The sequence below is a fragment of the Callithrix jacchus genome, chromosome 12 (assembly GCF_049354715.1).
Source record: "Callithrix jacchus isolate 240 chromosome 12, calJac240_pri, whole genome shotgun sequence".
Lineage (NCBI taxonomy): Eukaryota > Metazoa > Chordata > Mammalia > Primates > Cebidae > Callithrix > Callithrix jacchus.
The window spans coordinates 57,301,335-57,326,758 of NC_133513.1; the positions used below are offsets into that span (position 1 = coordinate 57,301,335).

General features: G+C 37.2%; 1 protein-coding gene across 3 annotated transcripts in view; it reads right to left on the bottom strand.

The window, feature by feature from the left end:
* MCU (mitochondrial calcium uniporter) overlaps positions 1-25,424 on the bottom strand; it is a 208,500-nt gene that overhangs the window by 45,879 nt on the left and 137,197 nt on the right. For all 3 annotated transcript variants that reach the window (XR_013524919.1, XM_078345616.1, XM_002756251.6), the window contains one exon: positions 8,816-8,885. Coding sequence is in view for 2 of the 3 variants with exons in the window: in XM_078345616.1 (XP_078201742.1) it covers positions 8,816-8,885 (70 nt within the window). In the remaining variant the exon portion in view is untranslated. The remainder of the gene's footprint in view (positions 1-8,815; positions 8,886-25,424) is intronic.

Here is a 25,424-nt window from a genome sequence, read left to right on the forward strand (position 1 = left end):
ATTTCCTGTTTGTTAAAAAGAAATAAAGTATACAAATTAAACAGGAAATAAATGTTAATTCAATAGGAAAGAACATGTAAATTATAAGCTGCTATTGTTTGGTTAAAGAAGTCACATACTGCCCTAGTTTTGGAACACGATAAACTGAGTATTATATTTGGTAGCCAAACGTTATACACTTTCTGTTTTGATGAAAAGTAGTACTGAAAACTCCGAGAAAGGTATATGGTAACAAACAGAATCACAGCTCACTTTGCCAAATGATGCTAGGTTAGGCTTGTGCAAGGAACCCAAGAATTATCTGAGAATTGATTTCATATCACTGCTTAATACAATACCAAAAGTGAAAAGATTATAAATCCAAGTTTCAATTGTGAAGTTTTTGTGTGGAGGTAATCTTTAAGATCTCTACAGTTTTTATATATGCTTTCAGAGAAACTGACAAAACTTTTCATTCATGACTAGCCTATTCCAGCAGTGGAAAATTCACATGGTTGTCCATTTCTTTTTTCTTTTTGAGATGGAGTCTTGCTCTGTCGCCAGGCTGGAGTGCAGTGGCGCAATCTCGGCTCACTTCAACTTCTGCCTCCTGGGTTTAAGCAATTCTCCCGCCTCAGCCTCCTGAGTAGCTGGGACCACAGGCGCGTGCCACCATGCCCAGCTAATTTTTGTATTTGTAGTAGAGACAGGTTATCACAATGTAGGCCAGAATGGTCTTGATCTCTTGACCTCATGATCCACCCACCTCGGCCTCCCAAAGTGCTGGGATCACAGGCGTGAGCCACCGCACTCGGCTTGGCTGTCCACTTCTACAGGACTACAGGACTCCAGATGTATGCCACCATGCCTAGCCGATTTTTTGTATTTTTAGTAGAGATGGTTTCACCATGTTGCCTAGGATGATCTCAAACTCCTGGCTTTACCTTACTTAGCAGTAACTTGGCTAAGAGTTTACTACTTTTCTGCCAAATCCATAACAACTGAAAGACCTTGAATTAGAGTACTCATTCATAAAGCTCCAAATATCCCCAAGTAAAAATCAAGCCATGAATAAACTCCTCCTGTACTAATCTTTCTTTTCTCTTAAAAAGCAAAACTCTTGCCAAAAATTTAATCAAGCAAAGGAGAATTTTATATTTTTATCCTTTTTCTTGATAAAAACCTTGTTCTCATGAAATCGATTACTTCTGTGGCAGCAGGCAAAACTTTTAGGCCTTTTGGGAGAGTCTTTAAAGCCAGTATGCGGCAGTTAAAAAAAAAACAACAATGCATTATTTCAACCGGTGGAGCTGCTTTCTCCTCTGAAGCAGTCTAAGTATGCACATTGCTAAGTCTGGAAGATGCACCATCTGTGCGGAGTACTAAGATCTTTGTTATAGTCAAAAAATTTTTTTGGCCAGGCACGGTGGCTCAAACCTGTAATCTCAGCACTCTAGGAGGCCGAGGCGGGTGGATCACCTGAGGTCAGAAGTTTGAGACCAGACTGGCCAACATGGAAAAACCCTGTCTCTACTAAAAATACAAAAATCAGCCAGGCATGATATAATTCCAGCTACTTGGGAGGTTGAGGCAGGAGAATCACTTGAACTGGGAGAAGGAGGTTGTAGTGAGTCAAGATCACACCACTGCACTCCAGTCTGGCGACAAGAGCAAAACTGTTAGAGAAAAAAAAGAAAGAAAGAAAGAAAAAAATGCTAGTGGTTATTTTGGCAAAGAAATTTAAGTCTGTCAGAGATGCTGGCAGTATATTAACAGCCTTTGCAATTTCCACAAGAGACCTACGTATTAGGATTTTTTCTTTAATTGTGTCAACATGCATGCTAACCGACAAAAACTAGGAACTAACTGCTTTGAGCAGTATGAGTCATTTCATCAAGTTGCATTCTGGAGGAAAATGGGATAGTTTCCAGTTCCCTCAAAATTCACTTCAAAATATTGGAAAAAATGATGACAACCCTGAAGAAGATGGCATCACCTTAAATTTGACATAGAAATAGTTCACTGTCAGCACATAAAGCTTACGAGTCTTTCCCATTTCATGTGGCTTCTTTTCTTGGTAATGTAAAAGTCAGTCTTGAAGAATCCTTCAAGAAAAGATTCCGTGATGGAACAAGTTCATCCACATTTTGGTAAAGTTTCAAACTGTAACTACTACTTACAAAAAAAAATCCGAACTGTTCGATATACTTTTAAAATAAAAAAATAAGATGCTGCTGTTTTCACAACTTTAAGTTGGTGAGGCCTCTGCCACATTAAAATACTTAGGCTCTGTGCGCTATAATTTTTGGTGTGTAAGTAGCTTCAATGCTGTCATTTCTTTTTTGTTGTCAAATCTTTTTAAAGTTGGAGTGAAAGATATATAGTCGTGGAGGGTATAGTGGTGGGGTATGTGCCCTCAATGCAATGATGACAGAATTTCCAACTGTGTATAACAGTTAATAACATGACTTGACAAAAAAGTCATTAATAACATTTGTCCCCTTTCCCTCAAAACTATTTTAGAAACTAACAGGAAAAATTCTGGACTACATAAAGAACCCTTACAACTCAATAAGAAGAAGATAAATAGTCAAATGTTTTAAAAGATACTTTGAATAAACACTTTACTAAAGAAAATACATGAATGGCTAATAAGCACATGAAAAGATGTTCAATATCATTATCAGTGAAATCTAATTTAAAACCACAGTGAAGTAATATTACACATCCACTAGAGTGTCTACAAGCAAGACTGATTGTATCAAGGTTGGGAAGGATGTAGGGAAACTGTCACACTGATGTACTGCTGGTGGGAATGCAAAATGGTACAGCCACTTTGGAAAACAGTTTGCAGTTTCTTAAAAAATTAACCATATACTTACAATATAACCCAACCATTCCATTCATAAGTATCTATCCAAGAAGAATGAAAACATGTCCATACAAAGACTTACAGGCAAATGTTGGCAGCAGCATTGTTTTTAATAGTACAAAATGGAAAACAATCCCAATGTTCCTCATTTGGTGAATGAATAAACAAAATGTAATATTTCCATATACTGGAATACTACCCAGCAATAAAAATACGATATTATGAATACACAATACAACATGGATAAGCTTTGAAAGTACTGTACTGTGTAAAAGAAGCTAGATGCACAAGACTACATATTATACAAGTTCATTTATATGACATTTTTCGAAAAAGTTGAATTACAGAGACAGATTAGTGGTTAGCCAGGGTTGAGGGTGGGAGTGAAGATTAGAACTGGGGAACTTTAAAAAAAAAATGTGCTACCCTATCAACTGATTAACAAGCAAGCAGTCTAAAAAGATGGATTGTTGTGGCTGGCCATGGTGACTCATGCCTGTAATCCCAGCACTTTGGGAGGCTGAGGTAGGCGGATCACCTGAGGTCAAGAGTTTGCGATCAGCCTGGCCAACATGGCGAAAATCTGTCTCCACTAAATACAAAAATTAGCCAGGCAATGGTGGTGTGTGTTTGTAACCCCAGCTGCTAGGGAGGCTGAGGCACGAGAATCACTTGAACCTGGGAGGCAGAGGTGGCAATGAGCTGAGACTGTACCACTGCACTCCAGCCTGGGGGACAAAGTGAGACTCTATCACACACACACAAAAAGATGGATCGTTGGGATGGGTAAATTTTATGGTATGTGAAATATAAATCAATAAAGCTTTTTTAAAAAACTAAGAGCTGGGTGCAGTGGCTCATGCCTGTAATCCCAGCACTTTGGGAGGCTGAGGTGGGCAGATCATCTGAGGTCAGGAGTTCAAGACCAGCCTGACCAACATGGAGAAACCCCCGTCTCTACTAAAAATACAAAATTAGCCGGGTGTAGTGGTGCATGCCTGTAATCCCAGCTAGTTGGGAGGCTGAGGCAGGAGAATCGCTTGAACCTGGGAGGCGGAGGTTCAGTGAGCCGAGATCGCGCCACTGAACTACAAGCTAGGCAACAAGAGTGAAACTCCGTCTCAAAAAGAAAAAAGTAACAGGACAGAAAACAGAGAAAAAAAGCTGGGGCATATATCTGGTCCCCCAAACCACTCACAGACCGTAGGTTAAGAATATTATCTATTACTTGGGTTGACTAAACAGACGATTGTTTATTATTAAACAGAATTTTCAGATAGTTTCATTATTATTTGCCCTCAAACAATTTTTGTAGGGAAATCTTACATCTTTTGTTAAGTACAAGATAAACATAACAATTCTCTCTCTCTTGCGCTTTTTATTTTTGGTGAGACAAGGTCTCACTCTGTCGTTCAGGATGGAGTGGTGAGTTGGCAGGATCCTAGCTCACTGTTGCCTTGACTTCCCACCTCATTGCAGCCTTGACCTCCTGGGCTCAAGCAATCCTCCCACCTCAGCCTCTCAAGTAGGAGGGACCACGGTCACATGCCAACACGCCCAGTTAATTTTTGGTTTTTTTTTTGGTAGAGATGAGGTGTCTCTATGTTGCCCAGGCTGGTCTTGAATTCCTGAGCTCAAGAGATCCTCCCACCTTGGCTTCCCAAAGTGCTGGGATTACAGGCATGAACCACCATGCCTGGACCTAGCAATTCTTAATATAAGGCAAATTGAGTAGGATTACATTTCTGAATAAAGAAAGAAAAGCAGCTAGATAAGGTTATTTTTCTTGCTCTTTCTCTAGCTCACCTTTCACACTTTCCCAATAGCTAAAGTGAAGATAGCTCCTCGCCTATGTTATTAAAAAGTTATCAGGCCTTTCACTCTCAAAAGTGTTCTAGGTTGGATGATGATAAATTATACAGTCAAACCGGCTATAGCATAATTAACATGAAGGGAAACACCACTAAATAAGTATAGACCATATAACCATAAACACTTTACTATTAGTCATTTTACAGATGAGGATCTGGGGCACAGATAAATTAAAATAAGAAATCCAATACCACATGTTTTAGATTTGGGGTCTTTAACATGACCACAACCACTCCTTACAGAATAAGCACTATTTCTACATTTTTCTGTTGGAGGTATTAACTATTACTATCTACATTTCACAGATGAGAAAACAGGCTTTGATTTATTACTTGCCTGGGGTTATAAGGAGGTTAGTGGTAGAACTGAGATATAAACCTAGGTCTGCTTGACTCCAAAGCTGGTACTCTTAACCTTTTTAGGCAGAATGCCTGTCATAAAAGGGAACATGGGTGTGAGGATGGGTATGTGTTTGTTCCATGTTCGGTCAAGGGGAATCTGTATCATTATAAAATTATATGTAAAATTTTCTGTTTATATAAATTCTTCTAGAGAAAGAGTCTAGAGCTTTCATTAGATTCTCAGAAGTATTTACAATATTTAAAAAAAAAACCTCAAGAACCTGTTAGATTGCTTTGCTAGGGAGGTAAACATTTAAGATAATTTACCTATTTTATTAGCAGCTGTTACTGTCATAACCAGATTTGTCAAATAACATAATTAACAAGCAATTACTGAAAAGCAATATATATAGGTATACTTACTAAGTATATAAATATCATAATTGAAGAATGTGATATTTTAGATCCTGTACTTTAAAAACTGAGGGTCAAGTCATCATTTAATACTGAAGATGACCAGCAGTTACAACAAAGAGCAGGGAGTGATGGCAGAAATTTCTGTTACTGGTGACCAATCTCTACTTATTGGAGTAGCTGTGCATTAAGCAGTTTCTCACATGCTATACTGACCTGAGGTAAAATTAACTTAGAAGTACAAAATTAGAAAGACGTATAATTTGCGGATAGTAAGGACCTCAAGCTCTATTAAATCAAGTAACTGTGTGCTTTTATTTATTGATAACTAATATGAATTCGTTTTCTTAAGAAGGATAAATAGTGTTGGTAAGAATTTGGGGAGACACTCTTTCTCTTCTTAAGTTGATATCCTTCTAGCTTTTGTAAAAATAATTGCCTTCAAATGCGCATAATGGCAACCTATTAGCATTTATGTCCTCTGATAACATTTAGCCAGATACCCCAGTATAAATTACTGAAATATCCTCATATGGATAAAATACAGGTTATGTATAAGAGGATAACAGTAACTGTAATAAGTAGCAAAATTAATACCAATTCTAATATGAATTCATTAGTTCAAATTAATTGCCACTAAATATCATAACTACCAGTGGGACCTGACCTTCCTGATGTGGTATAACATGTGACTTGGTTGATATTAAGTATATATAACTTTATGAATAGATATTGATATGTTTTGATATTGAATATATGACAATGTCAAACAAAATCATAAAGACTAGAAATGTTTGAATGAAATAGTTCAGCAAAAGCTGAGTGGATTCAGCAATATAGACAATATTTTTTTACAGTGGGAGAAATTCTTTTTCTGGTTTTTTTTTTTTGAGACAGAGTCTCGCTCTGTTGCCAGGCTGGAGTGCAGTGGCGTGATCTCTGCTCACTGCAACCTCTGCCTCCTGGGTTCAAGTGGTTCTCCTGCCTCAGCCTCCCAAGTGGCTGAGAATACAGGTATGCACCACCACCCCAGCTAATTTTTGGGTTTTTTTTTAGAGATGGGATTTCACCATGTTGGTCAGGATAGTCTTGATCTCTGGACCTCGTGATCCTCTCACCTTGGCCTCCCAAAGTGCTGGGATTACGGGTGTGAGACACTGTGCTGGGCAGAGAAATTCTTTTTATTCAAAGTATCTAATGATGGTACCCTGCAGTGGTAATGAAATAAGTCAGAACCTGGGAGTGGTGCTGGCGTAGATGTGGACAGTCACCATTTGGCTATTTAATGGACCAAGACAGTGTCAGGAGGAAGAGAGATACCCACCCACTGCAATGAAGGAGCTTAAGGAGGGAAAGGAATAGGTAGCATAGCCAGGTGGCATTATGGTCCTCTGGCTCTTGGCCACGTAGAAAGTACTGCTATCTGGGTACATAGTGACTCTTAACTGGGGCAACATGGCTACCTTTCTAGCCACAACACAGTGCTAAATGCTGCTTTTTAATTTATACATTAATTGGTAGTACTTTATTAGTTTTTTGTCTTTAAGAGACTGGAAACAAAGAGCCAGCTAATGTTTTCCTTATTTTGATTTTGGTCTATTTTCCCCTTTTTAACCTTTCCATGTTGCAAATGAGTAACCACAAATGGATTTTTCTTCCAAATTTAGAAGATTTGGCAAATATGAGCACACTGTCCATAATTTCACAAAACAGCTTTCGGAGGTGATTCCGATAAAACTGCAAATACCTATACTGACTAAATGCTGGGGGATTCTAGCACTTTCATGATTCATCTTCTGGGCTGCTTTAGTTTTAGGCACACTTATAAATTTGCAGGATGTTCTTTCAATGGTTATACTTATCAATTAATGTTTCTAAGGTTGAAATCAGAGCTCTATCAAACTAAACTTTACACAGAGGAAACATATTTAACAGTCAACTCTTAAACTAAGCAAGCTAAACTGTAAATACACAAAATCGAGTAAAAGAAATGACAATAAGAGTTGTAAATACATCTCCCGTCACTACCATAAAAATAACCAAGGCTTGGATCCTGTTGCCAGGTTATAGCATCATAGACATTTACAAAGGATTGCATGTGGTCCCGAAGCATCTGTTTATCCCTTCTCACATCAAAGAAGAGTACTGCAGTCCTGTGCTTAAGCGGGGGAAAATACAAGCAAGAGCAGGAGGTCTCAGACTTTGAGTTCCTTCTGGCTAGGCTCTGGTACAAGAGGCCTGGAGTGTTTGATCATCATCCATAATGTGAAAAACCAATGGTTAGAAAACACCAAAGACGGGTGCTTCTGTGATCTTCATATTAACTATGTCACTAGTTTTAACAGATAAATGAGGCTGAGTGCAGTGGCTCACGCCTGTAATCCCAGCACTTTGAGAGGTTGAGGTGGGCAGATCATGTGAGGTCAGGAGTTTGAGACCAGCCTGGCCGACATGGTGAAACCCTGTCTCTACAAAAGATATGAAAATTAGTCAGGCGTGATAGTGCTCGCCTAGTCCCAGCTACTCAGGAAGCTGAGGCAGGAGAACTGCTTAAACTCAGGAGGTGGAGGCTGCAGTGAGCTGAGATCACACCACTGTACTCCACCTGGGCGACAGAGCAAGGCTCCGTCTCAAAAATGAAAGATAAAAGAACATTCCGATGATAGACTGGACAGGGGAAATGTTGCACATATACACCATGGAATACTATGCAGCCATCAAAAACGACGCGTTCGTGTCATTTGCAGGGACATGGATGAACCTGGAAACCATCATTCTCAGCAAACTGACACAAGAACAGAAAATCAAACACCTCATGTTCCCACTCCTAGGCGAGTGTTGAACAATGAGAACACATGGACATAGGGAGGGGAGCATCAAATACTGGGGTCTGTTGGGGGATAACTAGGGGAGGGACAGTACGGGGTGGGGAGTTGGGGAGGGATAACATGGGGAGAAATGCCAGATATAGGTGATGGGGAGAAAGGCAGCAAACCACATTGCCATGTGTGTACCTATGCAACAATCTTGCATGTTCTCCACATGTACCCCAAAACCTAAAATGCAATAAAGTAAAATAAAATAAAAAAAGAACATTCCATAACCTATGAAGTCCTGATGGATCTTAAGTGTTTCTTTTTGGTTTCTCCTCTAAGTTCACTAGATTCTCATCCAAATTGTATTTTCCTTCTCTAGCCCTCCTTTCTCTCTCAGACCCCTAAGCCCACCTTAAGTGGAAGAGTATAATTTATAAATTTTGTATCAGGTAGAGAATAGGAAACACTGAGCTAAGAGGGAAGTAATATCAGACATAAAAGATGGATTTGCTGAAACTCACCATCAGAGGGCACAACAGTACTGCAATAAACAACTCTCAAATTCTGCCAGGAAGAGAGCCTCTGGTGTACCTAGAAAATACAGGATACATCTACTGTCAGAACGAAACAACAAACATATACTTATGTGTGTGTATATAATAAATATATAAATATGATTACTTATACGTATGCTTTGTAGAAAACTTTAAAAATACAGATAAAAGTATTTCAAACTTCTATCATCCTAAAATAATAATAGTGAACACTTTGTTATGTTTTGAAGATTTAAGCAAACACATTTACAAATACAAGTATACATGTTGCATTAAACAAAATTATAATTATACAAATCATGTTTTAAAAACACTTAATATTGATGCTAGGTGCTATCAGGCCTCAAGTAAACTTTCTGGCCTTTTTTTTTCCTCTGGTTACCTTTCAGACCTGCATCTTCTTCATATCTTTTACCAGGTATAAGATAGTCATTAAGAATTTACTGTTATTGGGTAGACATCTGGTCTTTATGTTCACTCTCCTTTTTTAAAAACTTGGACAGTCAACCTTACTACTTGAGTCCTTAATCTTGACTGCTTCAGTGTTAGAAGAAATCACTCACACTCACACCCATCTCTACTACTTCCTCCAAGAGCAATGTCACTGTGGATGTGGATCTGGAACTTAGGTTCTCATAACTAAACCATGTCTCAAAATGAACACTGAATTCATTTCTCACTTGCCAAATGCTTAATTTATTCCTTTGTATCTTTTACTTTCCTAGCCCCAAAAAGTATCAAAGGAAGAAGGGCCTCAGGCATTAACTGAATAAAATCCAATATACCAGCTTCAGGTCTGACATATTCCATTCCACCAGCACAGAGAAAAATCATTTAGGACTCTGTGACAGTGCACACTTTAATATAGCTTAATAGAGGCACACTTACAGCCTTGATATCACTATCTTAATTTCCATCTCATTTCAACTTGAGAGAGCCTGAAGAAAGGTAAGACTGACATTTATAAAAAACGTAAATAAATCACTTAAAATTACTTGAGACTTGGCTCACAGTTAGTTTAGTTTTAAATTTTTGATTCATTAGGAATTACTTTTAGTCAAAGTTAGTAAGCAGAAATCTAACTTCCCTCTAATGACAACATAGCTGTCCCACACAGTGAATAATACATCTTTTCCTTTCTTATTGGAAATGCAATCTTTATAATTTTTCAAGTACTTATATGAATTTGGATCTATTTCTGAACTTCTATTCTGCTCATGCTCTAGTGGCCACATTGTTTTAACATTCTAGTCTTACCATATATTTCAGTATCTCGTAGGTTGGTTTTTCCTTATTACTTTTCTTAAGAAATCTCCCAGCTATTCTTATTTGTTTCTCCATGTGAACTTCAGAGTTGGTTTATCTACACACACACACAGAGCTATTCGTTTCAAAAAGCAGTATTGTGTAGCGGTTAAAAGCACAGAATCTGAAATAATCTTGCCTGAGTTCATATTGTGGTTCAGTAACTTTAACTGCAACTCTTGGGCAAGTTATTACCTTCTTTTTGCCTTGGTTTATTCACTGAAAAATGGGCAAAAAGTGATACTAACATTACCCATATAAAGTAGTTGTGAGGACTAAATGAGTCATACATATAAAGTCCCTAGAACATGGCTGGCATAGAGTAAATTCTCAATAAATATTAGCTTATGTCTTGTTTTGAGATATTAACTTCATGAGATAAAAAAAGGGGAAAATAACTTTTAAATGATTTTGATTTTTGCCAAAGAATCTTGTAAGTCTTTCCAGTTAAGTCTCTATTTGTATTTCTGAGAAGCACTTTAAACTTGTTTACATGCAGATCTTGTAGGCTCTTTTTCCGCATGCAATGATTTTTGTACAGTCTTGTCCAATGTTAGGAACGACCCCTGCACGTTTCAGTGTGCATATGCCTGTTCTTCAATTTTATTATTCTGAGTTTCTTTGCTTTCATTTTCTTAGTAATTTGATCTTGGAATGTTTTATAGAAGAGTTAGTCTATTTAATATAACATGCATATTTAATCTCTTATCAGTTATGATTTTATGTTATGCTTTCTAAAGTAAAAATAGTTTACTAGTGGCTAGGCATGGTGGCTCACGAAGGTAATCACAGCACTTTGGGAGGCTGAGTGAGAGGACTGCTTGAGCCTAGGAGTTAGAAGAAGCTGCAGTGATCTATGATCCTGTCACTGAACTCCAGCCTGGGCAACAAAGTGTGAGACCTCAGCTCTTAAAAAAACATTAAAATAAAATTACTGAGTGATTTGTGCATGCTTTTAGTTATGTATATATTCCTTCTGATAATAAGAAAGGTTTACTTTTTTGTTCTAGTAGATAGGTCAGAGTAAAAGTCAAAGTTCTTTTAATGGCCTTTGAAAGTTCAATATTCTCTGATACCCCATTATCTCTGACTTATCTCTTACCACTCTCCCTCCTATATTACTGCTTTAGCCCTTTAGACTCTTCCCTGTTTCCTGAACCCTGCTACGTTTTTGCTTCAGGGTCTTAGCAACAGCTACTACCTTTGCTTAGAATACTGTTTCTCTAGATAGCTGTCTGGTTCCCTCACTTCCTTCAAATTTTTGCTCAAATTTCATTGTCTGACTAAGGTCTACTCTGGTCAACCACTTCAAAAAAAAAAAATCTCATCATTGGGTATTCATAATCCTTTCATGCTGTATTTTCCACCCATACATTTAACACCTCTTAACAAATTATTTGCTTATTATTTTTGTTTCCTCCAACTCATGAAGCAAAAATTTTCATCTGTTTTGGTCACTGATTATGCTTGGCAAATAAGTCCTGATCAAACACACATTAGGGGAAAAAAAACCCTATATAGTTTTTTAATATTATAACTAACTAAAATTTTATTAAAAATATGCTTTAACATATAAAAATCCTATATCTATTATCAGCAATGATGAACTAATACAGTTATGTTTCTCTTTCTTTCCCTCTACCATTCGGTTTAGTTTACTATTTCTCGCAGTGATTACCTTTCACTCTAACCTACATATCTATGTATCAACTACAGACTCCCCTGCACTCCAATCTTAAGATTTTACTAGATTTATTGATTTCAAATGACATCTTTTGACAGGTTGTTATAAAATATGACAACATCATTTATTTCCTCTTTCTGACTTTCATTACTGCACCGTCAAGGTTTTAATGATTCATACTCTGCTCTGTAAATCTAATTTCCACATTTGTTTTAGTCTTAATTCTATAGATCAATGGACTCTATGTTCACTGCTAATACTTAGCTGTAGTTTCTCCTTTCATTTCTTGGTTGGCTGCACTTCTTCCTGTAGAAGTAGGACTCATGAGAGCTAAATTTCCTGCAGCTTGGCATGTTAATTTATAAATTAATCTTTCCTTGAGGATTTGAAAGTTAAAGGATCAGTGTTGAATGCTGCTTTGGAGAAGTCTGAGGTCGGCAGCTTCCTCTGGAGAACTGTGCTTGGCTGGCTTTGTCAGGGATCTGCAACCATAGGTGTCATTCCTCAGGGTTTTCCCACACACCTCTACTTGACCTTCACTGGATCTGGCAACCTTCCATTATATAATGTGTTTGGAATTGCAGAGATCTCCATAGTTGTGCTGAAGATGGGACTTGCATTTTTGTCTTATTTTCCTTCCTGTTCTAAGATGTGAGAAGAGAAGGGACAAACTACTGCCTTTACTGGGCCATTATTTGTTTAAATATTAACTTTTAAATACTGACATCTTCAAACACACACAGTAGAAAGCATAGTGTGAAGAAATCCTTTGAACCCATCATCTGCTTCTATATTTATTAACATTTTGTCAAATTCAGTTCATCTATATACCCAGTTTTTTCCTTTCAGTAGATCTTAAAAGGAAATCCCAACCATCATTATCACCTAAATATACATACAACACTGTTTTCGTAAATTATTCTTAACAATAATAAAAGATGTTTTTGTGGGGCAGAGAACCACATCAATGCATGGCTGCTTATGAGTAGTATTTGTTAGATGATACAGAACATGGGTTGGCAGGCTGGCTGCCTGTTTTTGTATATAAATTGTATTAGAACCTAACAAAGCTCATTCATTTACTTACTCTCTATAGCCCACTCAACTACTTTCACATCACAACAGCCAAATTGAGTAGTTGGTATATAGCTGCAAGAGTTGAGTCGTTCCAACAGAGACAACATGGCCCACAAAGTATCAAATATTTACAACCTGGCCCTTTAAGAAAATGTTTGGCTGGGCACAGTGGCTCATGGCTATAATCCTGGAACTTTGGGAGGTTGAGGGAGCGGATCACGAGGTCAGGAGTTCAAGACCAACCTGGCCAATATGGTGACACCCTGTCTCTACTAAACATATAAAAATTAGCCAGGTGTGGTGGCGCACACCTGTAGTCCCAGCTATTTGGGAAGCTGAGGCAGAAGAATTGCTTGAACCTGGGTAGCAGAAGAATCACTTGAACCCAGGTGGCAGAGGTTACAGTGAGCTGAGATCCACTGCACTCCAGCCTGGTAACAGAGCAAGACTCTGTCTCAAAGAAAAGAAAAGAAAGGGGGAAAGGGGGAAGGGGAAAAAGTGGAAAGGAAAGGAAACGTTTGCTGATATTTGCTTATAGAACAGTTTCTGTAGTTTTGGTATAATTCACTTTCCCAAAGTCCTTCCCACTCACTTCTGTAATGGCATTGGCAATTATAAAATACTACATACTAAGTGTTAGTAAACATATATACAAGTTCTTTCCTTTCTTTAAACCTTCCAGAAGCTTAGAGTCTAATAAAGACAACAAAAACAAACATTATTCTGCTCTTGCCTGTTTTCCCTGAAATATGGCAACAACAAACAAAAAAAACAAAAAACCAAGAAAGCAATTAATAAGAGCTCAAGATCAAAGAGCCATTGCTGTTCTAAACTCTTCCTTAAGTCCCCTAAATTGAAAATATTTCATGGTTTAAATTTTGTATTTTTAGCATATCACAAGAAAATAGTAAGTTTTTAAAAGTTTTTTTCCTTTACTGTTTAGGGTTTTCTTTTTTTTTACTCTTTATTTTCCTTGTATGCTTTCAATAAATATTTGACTGATGCTGAAAGTTTGAAAAATACATCAAGAAGTTTAAAAAAAGAAAAGTCAGCAAAAACATTCAGACAAATGGTGTGTAATATTTAAATATTTAAATTTCATAGGCAGATACCAAGATTAAAGTTAAGCAAAGTTAATTAAGTTAAATCTTGGCAGATGCAAAGATTAAATTATTTAGAAAGTATTTCAAAAATTATCAGGGAAAGGGAATATCTCTAGGAATTTTTTTTTTTTTTTAGACAGTGTCTTATTTGGTCACCAGGCTAGAGTGCAAGGGCACAATCTTGGCTCACTGCAACCTCCACTTCAAGCGATTCTCCTGCCTTAGCCTCCTGAGTAGCTGGGACTACAGGCAAGCAGCAACTATGCCTGGCTAATTTTTGTAATTTTTAGTAGAGACAGGATTTCACCATGTTGGCCAGGCTGGTCTCAAACTCCTGACCTCAAGTGATCTGCCCACCTTGGCCTCCCAAAGTGCTGGGATCACAGGCATGAGCCACCGTGCCCAGCCTCCCTAGGCATATTGGTGCCAAATGAATAAGGTGATTTGGTGCCGAGTCCCTTGAAAAGAAAGTTTTCAAGGCAAGTTTATTCTTTTGGTAATAAGTAACTTTAAGGAAGAGTAGGGGCTTGAAACTAAAAGAAAGTATAACGTCTGCCCTAGTATTATAATCATTTACCTGTAATCTTAATCCCTAGTGTTACCAATTTAGAGTCAGGCTACAAAACACTGTAATTTTATTTCCCCAAATCATAAGATTTAAACCAATAAAAATTAAACTTTAGAATGATAAAAAAGATATGCCTCAGAAAACTATTAAATTCAAGTCAAAATTTACTTTTAAATTCCTTACTATGATCATAAATTATTCAACTATATCTAATTCATCTTTCATAGTTCAAAAGAGCAAACTGAGCAGTATATTCCTTCCAGAACTTGAGAGGATTGTCAGATCTAAATAACCTGTCAATAGCCCCAAAATATTCACAGCCAATTAGACATCAGGCTAAAGGAAGGGAAATGGTGCGGGGGAGGAAAGAAGGGAGGGGCAGGGAGAGTGAGTGAGAGAAAGAGAGAGGGAAGTTAGTTCCTTATTAACCTAGTTCCTTTTAAGAAAATCTTGGGATCTAATTTCATTAAGAAACAAACACCTATTAATTACATCAAACTAAACTATATTAACTACATCAAATATCTTTACATGGAATAACTGTATCTATATACTTGTCCATGGCTAAAATTTTATTATAAATAGCCTTAGTATGCCTCAAGTTTGGGTATGTCCTGTTTGTATCTCCCTGTTATATTTCCCTAAACACAATATGGAATGCTTATAAAAACAAACCCCTTTCAATAATGTTTCAAGAATTTCCTTTCTAAGACCAGACTACCCATGTTTCAGCAACATTGCAAAACCTGTCTCAAAAATTCAGTGCTTATATGCATACTCCAATTAGCAGTGTAAACTATTTCAGTTTGGTCTAAAGCAAGATACACCTGTAACAGCTTCCACAACTTGGGATCCATTTTTTTTCATATCCCTGATACAGTAAAGTATTGAAGCATCATATTGGCAACATTTACTACTTCTAATCTACCAACATACTAAAATAAGAACTGTGGCTTTAAACCCTGGAGATTGGACAGTGGGGAAAAACACTGGAGTGGGAAGACTTGGGCCCACTTCCACAACTCACAATCTTGAATTTCATCTTTTAAGTCTCTGTTTCTTCATTGGTTTAATTAAAAATTATATAACAATGATAACAACACAACAATTTCACAAGGCTGATTCCACTTAAGGAAAGTGACAATATAAATGTGATAACACTTGAATGACTAATATTCTACAGAAATACAAACTCAAAACCAACCTTCAATATCCTTAAAAGATTGACTCAACATAAAGAATTTAATAAGTATAATACATTTCAAAAACCACAACTATCTCTAACAGAGGTAATATATATTATAAACATCTTATGATGTTAAAGGTAGAAATCTGAGGTTTTAAAAGAGTAACTTTGCAGATACCAACATAAAAAAATCTGAAAATTTGTTTTACTGCTAAGCTAGTCTGATAAATAAAAATTATGATTTCCGTAATCATTTTTTGATACATTCAGAGTACAAATTTCTTCTTATATATTAAACATCTGTTTTATTTTTGACTGATGTAGGTATAAATGCATTCCGTGTTGTGTTGAGATGGTCATTGAATGAATTGTTCATCATTACTTTTTAAAAACTATAAACCTAAATGCAAAGATCTTAAAGGACTCACTGTCACATAAAACCTAGCATTTGTACCTTTTAAAAATCAGTTATGCAATTCAAAGCAGCATATAGATTTAGACACAAGGGAATAAAGTCAGAATGTGAACTCCATGGGAACGGAAACTCTAAGTACAGTATTCTCCCGTTATCTGTGAGGGGTACGTTCTAAGACTCTCAGTGGAAGCCTGGAGCCACTGACAGTACCAAACCCTACGTTTTTCATATAAACACATACCTTACAACAAAACCACAGCTCACAGGAAGAAACACACACACACACACACACACACACACACCCCTATGGATAAAGTTTAATTTACAAATTAGGCACAGTAAAAGAATAACAATTAATAAAATAGAATAATTACAACAATATAGTATAATAAAAGTTATACAAATGTGATCTCTTAAAATATCATATTATACTGTACAAGGGATGATTTATGTCTTGGGTGGGACAAAGCAGGCCAGTGTAGGACAGTGTGAGATCTCACCACACTACTCAGGACAGTGTACCATCTAAAACTTAATTATTTCTAGAACTTTTCACTTTATATTTTCAGACTGCAGCTGACTGTGGGTAATGGAAACCACAAAAAGTGAAACAGCAGGTAAGGGGGAACCACTGTACTCTATCTGTTAAATGAATAAATGTGGTTGGCTTGAAGATGTTTTTATTGAGAGTAAAAATGGAACTTATTTGGTTGCTTGTTTTGACAGACAGTTCAGTTTGGCAATGGTTCTTTTCATTACCTGAATTCATATTTCCTTCCACAGTGCCATTAAAGCCTGTGAAATCTCAATGCATTTGTTGTCATAACAATATTGGGGAAATAGTCGCATCTGTAACAAGATATGGAGATAAAACTTCCTTTTAAAGTGCCATTAAAAGTTAGGAAAATACAAAGAACTTTTCAAAATATTTTATGGATAAACAGGTGTTAGTTACATTTGTCTCTATACCTTTTGGAACTAAAATAGCTTATATTTTTCAGTGTTTTTTTCTCCTTTGACGAGGCCTAGGGCCTGAGAAATCTGTTTGTTCTAGAAAATGGCTACTCAAAATGTAGACCATGGATCTGGGGCATCAGCATTACCTGGGAGCTTGTTCGAATGCAGATCTCAGGCCCCACCTCCGACCTACTGAATCAGAATCTGCATTTTAACAAGGTCACCAGGAAATTCACATGCACATTAAAGTTTGAGAAGCACTACCACAGTTCATGCAAATGAGTTCAAAGGGATGCATCAGTTAGCTAGGAACAGTATGCTCAGACCCTTCACCATTCTCATTTATCAAGACCCCAACATAAACAACCAGGGCTCACAGAGAAGAAACATGACATTAGCAGAAACCAATGCTTTGAGTTTCAAAGGCTAGATTTTAGTCTCATCTCTAGTTGCATGACCTTGAATCTTACTTCACATCTGTAAAATCTATGGGTTATGCAATATACATTGTAACCCCTTCGAACTCTGAAAGTCTACTAATTCATAAAAATAGATACCAATAGATTTTTTTCCTGACACGCACTATAAAGTAGTCTAGAAAAATGGTTCAACCATATGTGACAGAATAAGAAAGTGGGCCTACTTAATGCTATGGGGCCTTGTCTATCAATCACTTTGTATTTATTTGGTTCGAAAATCAACTTCTATCTTTGTTTTCCCAATTGGTTTCTGGAAGATGCAGAGTGGCGAATAACTTAGGAAGTGGGGGTTGCTATTAATAATTTCCCTCACTGCCTCCTCTGTTCTTGAACACTGATAAAACACAGGTAATAGGAGTCTGGAAAAATCAAAAACAAATTTTGTATTTTGTACAAGAGGATGCTATTGTTCTTAGAAAAAACATGGCTGAAATATTTAGCAGTGAAAGATTATGATGCTTGACATGGTTAGTAGATCAGGAAAAAATAAATAATATGCATATGTGTACATATACATGTATACGCTCATAGGCAGAGAGAAATAAAGCAAATATGGCAAAAGATGAGTAACTGGTTAGTCTAGGGAAAACGTATAAGACTGTACTTTATAGTCTTTCTGCAACTTTTCCGTAGGTTTGAACGTTTTCAAAATAAAAAAATTAAGGGAGAAAAAGAATTACAAATATCTACTGACCCAATTGTGCTCTGTTGTATTCTTCTCTTTTTTAAGGTGAAACATAACAGACTTATTTAATTTTCTGTAACCTTTAAAAGGCATCAGAAAAGCTAGGATAAAAGAAAAAAAGATCAGTATAGAGCACATTTCAGTAATCTACACTCCCATGTTGCTACTTTATTTTGACCTTGACTTACAGACTAACTTTTTTTCTCAGGTAAGGCTAAAATAAAAGGGGGGGGGGGGGACAAATGGTGGCGAGAATTCATCTCAACTCTCCTTTGAATTAACGAAGTAACAATTCAAACTAAGAAGTATGCTTTGTGTGACTTTCATTTTTGCTCTAGTTAATAATAAAAAGAATGCAGTTACCACTCACAAATATAAATAACTTTAGGCCTCTTTTATTCCCCTGCAATCAGAGGGATACAACAGCTGCTATAAAAATCACTCTCTACCCTCCCATGTGTTGTGTGAGTGTGACACTCATACCATGAAAAGAATAAAATATAAAAAGAGAGAGTTATAGCAAAGGAGCTGGTTTTATTTTAGAATTCCTTTTCCATTTACTGCAAGTTATTTTACCTAATTAAAAATAAAATAAATATGCTACCTGCATTTCTATCATAACTGTCTCACTTAGAAACCTCAAAACTAGAATAAGAGTAATAGAAATCATGGGCCAGGTGCAGTGGCTCATGCCTGTAATATCAGCATTTTGGGAGGCCGAGGAGAGAGGATCACCTGAGGTCAGGAGTTCAAGACCAGCCTGCCCAACATGACGAAAGCCCATCTCTACTAAAAAAAAAAAAACAAAAACCACACACACACACACACACACACCAAAAAGTAGCCGGGTGTGGTGGTGAGTGCCTGTAATCCCAGCTACTCAGGAGGAGAATTGCTTGAACCTTACTGTACTCCAGCCTGGGTAACAAGAGCATCTCAAAAAAAAAAAAAAAGAAATTATGTACGAGCTGACTAATAACATTCCTTCATTTCTTCCAGATTTTATCCAGTAGGAATACCATAAGAATAACAAATCACCTTTCATTAATTGGAGATTTTAAGGCATTCATAAAGCCCTTTTATGGGGGTATAAGAGGGTGGGGGGGGGGACAGGGTCTCACTCTGTCACCAAGGCTGGAATGCAGCAGTATGATCATAGCTCACTGCATCACTGACCTCCTGGGCTCAAGCAATCCTCCTGCCTCAGCCTCCTGAGTAGTTGGGATATGCCAGGTTTTTAAATTTTTGTAGAGATGGGGTCTTGCCTGTTGCTAGGGCTGGTCTTGAACTCATGACCTCAAGCAATCCTCCCAACTCAGCCTCTAATTAAAGTGCTGGAATTATAGCCCTAAGCCACTGTGCTGGTCCTTAAGTCTTACTTGTCTTTAACTCTTTGGCTTCATACGAATACAACAATTTTGACAGTTTCTATTCTTTCTCTACCTTTAGCTAATGGGATTTATTTTTATTTGCTTGATTTTTTTTTATTTTTTTATTTTGAAAGAGTCTCACTCTGCCACTCAGCCTGGAGTGCAATGGTGTGATCTCCACTAACTGCAACCTCCACCTCCCAGGTCCAAGCAATTCTTTTGCTCCTGAGTTGCTGGGATTACAGGTGCGCACCACCGTGCCCAGCCAATTTTTTTTTTTCCTTTTTAGTAGAGATGGGGTTTTAGGCTGGTCTTGAACTCCTGACCTCGTGATCCATCTGCCTCAGCCTCCCAAAGTGCTGGGGATACAGGCCTGGCCACACCACCCAACCTATTTGCTTGATTTTTTAAAAAAATACCCTTAACAAAGCCATGCCAAAGTGTAACTTCACATAATGAACACATTACTTAAGATTAATATCAAAGAATAATAGTTATTAAAGGTCTTAGTGCAGTATAAAGGGGAAGATCAAATAAGAGAGTTAAGATGATTCTCACAAATAATTCAAAACTGAAAACACTCAACCCAGAATAGTACTCAGCCCACTCTGCCTATGACTCCAGCTGATTTCTCCCATCTCTTTAGGGTTCATATGGGGACCAGTCTCTTAGCAAGCAATTCTAAGTCACAACTTTACAAGTTGAGAGACCAGCAGATGCTTATTTACATATAAAGAAAGAATACCATTACTAACATCACTACCATCTTCTGCATTTTCTAAGCATGCCCAGGGCCCAATTTGTGGTCTTTTTGTGACTGGTGTCTTTCACTTAGTATAATGTTTTCAAGGATCACCTATGTTGTAGCATATATTGGTACTTAATTCCTTTTTACTGCCAAATAATATTCCATTATATGGCTTTATGACATTTTGTTTATCCATTCATCAGTCAGTGACCATTGGGTTGCTTCCACTTTTGGCTATTATGAATAATGCTGCTATAGACATTCGTGTACACGTTTTTGTATGAACATTTATTTTCCTTCCTCTTGGACAAATAACTAGGAGTAGAACTGTAGGGTGCCATGGGAACTCTGAATTTGACATTTTGAGGAATTGCCATATTATTTATATAAAGTGGCTGTAATATTTTACATTACATTTACTTTTACAGTGAGGGTTCCAATTTCTCTACATCCTTACCAACACTTGATATATATATATATTTTTTGAGACAGGGTCTCACTCTCTTGCCCAGGCTGAGTATGGTGGTGCAATCATGGCTCACTGCAGCTTTGATCTCCTGGGCTCAAGCAATCCTCCTGCCACCATACCCAGTCCTATCTGTCTTTTCAATTATAGCTTCATTAGTGGATGTTAAATGGTATCTCATTGTGGCTTTGATTTCCATTTCCCTAATATGTAATGATGTTGAGCATCTTTTCATATACCTACTGACCACCTTTACATTTTCATTGGAAAAATGTCTATTCAGAACCTTTGCCCATTTTTAAATTGGGTTGTATTTTTATTATCACTAAACCTGTCGGTTTTTGGTATGTCATGTTACTCTAGGAATTTGTCCATTTTGTGTGAAATTTTAAATTTATTGACATAAAGTTGTTCAGAATACCCTCATAACTTTTTAATGGCCATAGAATGTATAGTGACATTACCTTTTTTTGTTGTTCCTGGAATTGGTAAACTATGCCTACTTTTTCTTTATCTGTTAAGTCTTGATTAAATTATTTATTTATTTATTTATTTATTTATTTTGAGATGGAGTTTCACTCTGTCACCCAGGCTGGAGTGCAGTGGCATGATCTTGGCTCACTGCAACCTCCACCTCTTGGGTTCAAGTGATCCTCCTGCCTCAGCCTCCCGAGTAGCTGGGATTACAGGAGTCGGCCACCATGCCTGGCTAATTTTTGTATTTTTAGTAGAGATGGGGTTTTACCATGTTGGCCAGGCTGGTCTTGAACTCTTGACCTCAGTTGATCCACCCACCTCAGCCCCCCAAAGTGCTAGGATTCCAGGTGTGAGCCACTGCGCCCGGCTATTATTTCTTCTTTGATGCACATTTCAAATACCAGATGATTTTCCAGTGAAAATGTAATTTCTGGCTGGACACAGTGACTCATGCCTGTAATCCTAGCACTTTGGGAGGCCAAGGCAGGCAGATCACAAGGTCAGGAGTTCAAGACCAGCCTGGCCAGCATGGTGAAACCCCATCTCTACCATAAATACAAAAATTAGTTGGGTGTGGTGGTGCATGCCTGTAGTCCCAGTTACTCAGGAGGCTGAGGCAGGAGAATCACTTGAACCTGGGAGGCAGAGGTTGCAGTGAGCCAAAATCATGCCACCACACTCCAGCCTGGGTAATAGAGCAAGAATCTGTCTCAAGAAAAAAAGAAAAAGAAAATGTAATTTCTATGTTAATTTCACTGTGGTTAGAGAACATACTCTGTGTGATGTAAATCCCTTAAAATTTATTAGGACTTACTTTATGGCCTAACTGTGGTCAGCTGGAAAACGTTCCATGTGCACTTGAAAAAAGCAAGAACCCTATGACATGTCTTTGTTGGATTTGAGATTGTCATGAACTTTTAATGCCAGCTGAGTTGAAGGTGACATTTGTGTATGTGTGACAAAGGGCTTACCTTTGTTTCTTCACAGCCTAGAGAGATGATATATCCTTGTAAAGTCAAGATTTTCAAGAAATTGTTGTGAGGAAATTTCTAAATATAATACGCTGCCACCCTAAATGCTGTAGAATAAAAGTTATGCAGAAAAACATGCTTGTTTGTTTCCTTTTGACGAAGAGATCAATTTCATGTTAAGAACTCAGGCATGCATATCAATCTTAATGAGACTAGAAAGAAAAATTGGACTGGGTTATTTTCATTCTCTAGACTTACATAATCCAACTGGTTTTTAAACCAGTTTTCTAGAAGGAATACATGTTCTTCAAAAACTTTCTCACAAATAATCCATAATATTTAAACATCACATGAAATTTAAAATTTGCTGACTACTTCACTACATTTTATATGAAGGACACATTTCATTACGAAAATGTTGATCCTTGTGCTACATTTAGGTCTCGAAGACCAAAAGTTTTAGTTAAAAAAAAAAATTAAGTCTTAAAAGCCTGTTTGACTTTTGTCATGGTCTTTGTTCCTTTTCTAGTTTGTTCCATACAATAGAGGAACCCATCACTTCTTTTAGCGAGGAGTAATGATCACAAAGAAGTTACAAAGTTAACAAAAACGGGACAATGCTTTAGAGATAAAGGAAAAATAAATTTCACTTAGCTGAATGGGCAATGAATCTAGGGATAGAACTGGAAGTCCAACATTCAAGTCCTAGTCTCAATTCTGAGCTGTTAAAGCGCAGATTATTCTGTGGAGTCTAGTATTATGTCACCAATTGGGGGGGGGGACCCAAAAACAGAAAGGGAACACTATGGAAAGTGGTAGGGAATAACTACTGACAAAAAGCACTGTTAGCTTCATTTTGTTATCCCATTAAAAAATACTAACCAGGCTGATGAAGAAGTTCAGCAGGATATCTGTGTTTCTCTTTCAAAGCAGAGCCAAAACAATTTTGAAAAATAATCACCTAAATGTTTACCCCACAGCAATTAGGAGCATGAGGTCAAAAGTGAAAAGAAATACCAAACTATCTATTTCCTTCCAACAATTAAGCTGGGAAGTTCATGTGTATAGCTTGTAGGATAGAAGACTGAGAAAAATTATTAAGAATCAAATCCAATAAATAGTTCCTATGGTACCTGGCACATACTTATTTTTTACTGACAAAATTATCTAGAAATGTTTGCAAGCAATAATGACAAAAACATAAGGTATGCAAATATATTAAAGTCACATGCACAGCACGAATGGAATATTCTTTGAAGCACAAATGTAAATGGACATTTTGTGACACATTCTCATTGATGAAAGATCCTTACTTCTACAATGATTATTTCTTCCTGCCCTATAACAGACATATATCACTCAATTTCCCAGAATAAATGGTACACACTTTTCCCTCAGACTTTTCTTCAATGGCCAAAAATGTATTTCCCATTGAGGTAGACAGAAGAAAAATTTTCCTTGAGTCAACAACTATCTCACTATATTTTTCAATAGACTATAATTTAACTATCCAATACTATCAACTAAGATAAATTTATTATGTATAAAAATTATATTATGATTATGTAAAAGAATGTCCTATTCATAGGAGACACATTATGAACTTTTTGTGAATGAAGTGTTGATAATGGCTCAAATGGCTCAGTGAAAAAAAAAAAGACTGGAAAAATGTTAACAACTACTGAATCTAGTAAAGGGAATTTAGATGTCAACTGCATTATTCCTTCACTTCTCTATATATTTGAAAATTTTCAAAATAAACAGAAAGAAAAGTATTTATTAAAAATCCAAAAATACTAAGGTTGATGAGTTATTACGGCCTAGGAAACTGAAAGTGAGACTAAGAATATGATTGTAAGCTCCTTTAATGTAAAAACTTTCCTCCCGCTTTATATTTAATAAGAATGCTGCTATCCAAACTTACTGAGGAAAAATAAAAAAATAAACTTACGAATGAGTATTCAGCATGTTGGGGTAGAGGGAATGTTGGGATACAGAAGTAGCAACAATTAATAAAAGGGTTGGCCAGGTGCAGTGGCTGACCCCGTAACGCCAGCACTTTGGGAGGCTGAGGCGGGTGGATCACAAGATCAAGAGTTCGAGACCATGCTGGCCAACATGGTGAAACCCTGTCTCTCTACTAAAAATACAAAAATTAGCTGGGCATGATGGCATGTGCCTGTAGTCTCAGCTACTCGGGAAGCTGAAATGGGAGAATCGCTTGAACCCGGGAGGTGGAGACTGTAGTGAGCCAAGATTGCACCACTGCACTCTAGCCTGGTGACAGAGCGAGACTCCATCAGAAAAAAAGGTGGGGGGTGGGGGCTAACAAGTTGTGTCTTAATTGTACGTGTGTAGCTGTCTTTTCTCACCCTTTTTTTTCTCTATTTCTACTCTGCCTTCTCACAAAAATGTCAGACTTGCCACAAAAGCTAATTCCTCAAAGTAGCACACTATGTTTGACTTTTAAGTCATAGGCTGTCCCTGGCTCACTTAATTTGTCAAAATAAGGAAAACTGATCTAAATCCCTTTCTCCTATTGATTTTAGAGATGTTGGTCAATTTCTAGACACCATTCTCCATGGACTTCTCCCCTGAAAATTTCAAATATCATTCCACAAAATATTTTATCTATTGTTCTGCCTTGCTCAGCAGAAGAAAGTATTAATAGAGACACAACAGAATAAAAACGGGCATCTCTTTATATACTGAATTTTATGTTTCTTAAAAAGGAGGGTTAAGAGCATTTAGAGTTAGAAGTAAGTTTTATTTCCAGAGTGTAATACTGAATGCCAATATGTTTAATGTCATTTAATAGACAATGTTGAGTCAGTACTTTTTTTTTTTTAAGACGGAGTTTCACTCTTGTCGTCCAGGCTGGAGTGCAAAGGCACAATTTTGGCTTACTGCAACCTCTGTCTCCTGGTTCAAGTGATTCTCCTGCCTCAGCCTTCTGAGTAGCTGGGATTACAGGCATGCACCAGCATGTCTGGCTAATTTTTGTATTTTTAGTAGAGATGCGGTTTCACCATGCTGGCCAGGCTGGTCCTGAACTCCTGATCTCAGGTGATACACTTGCCTCAGC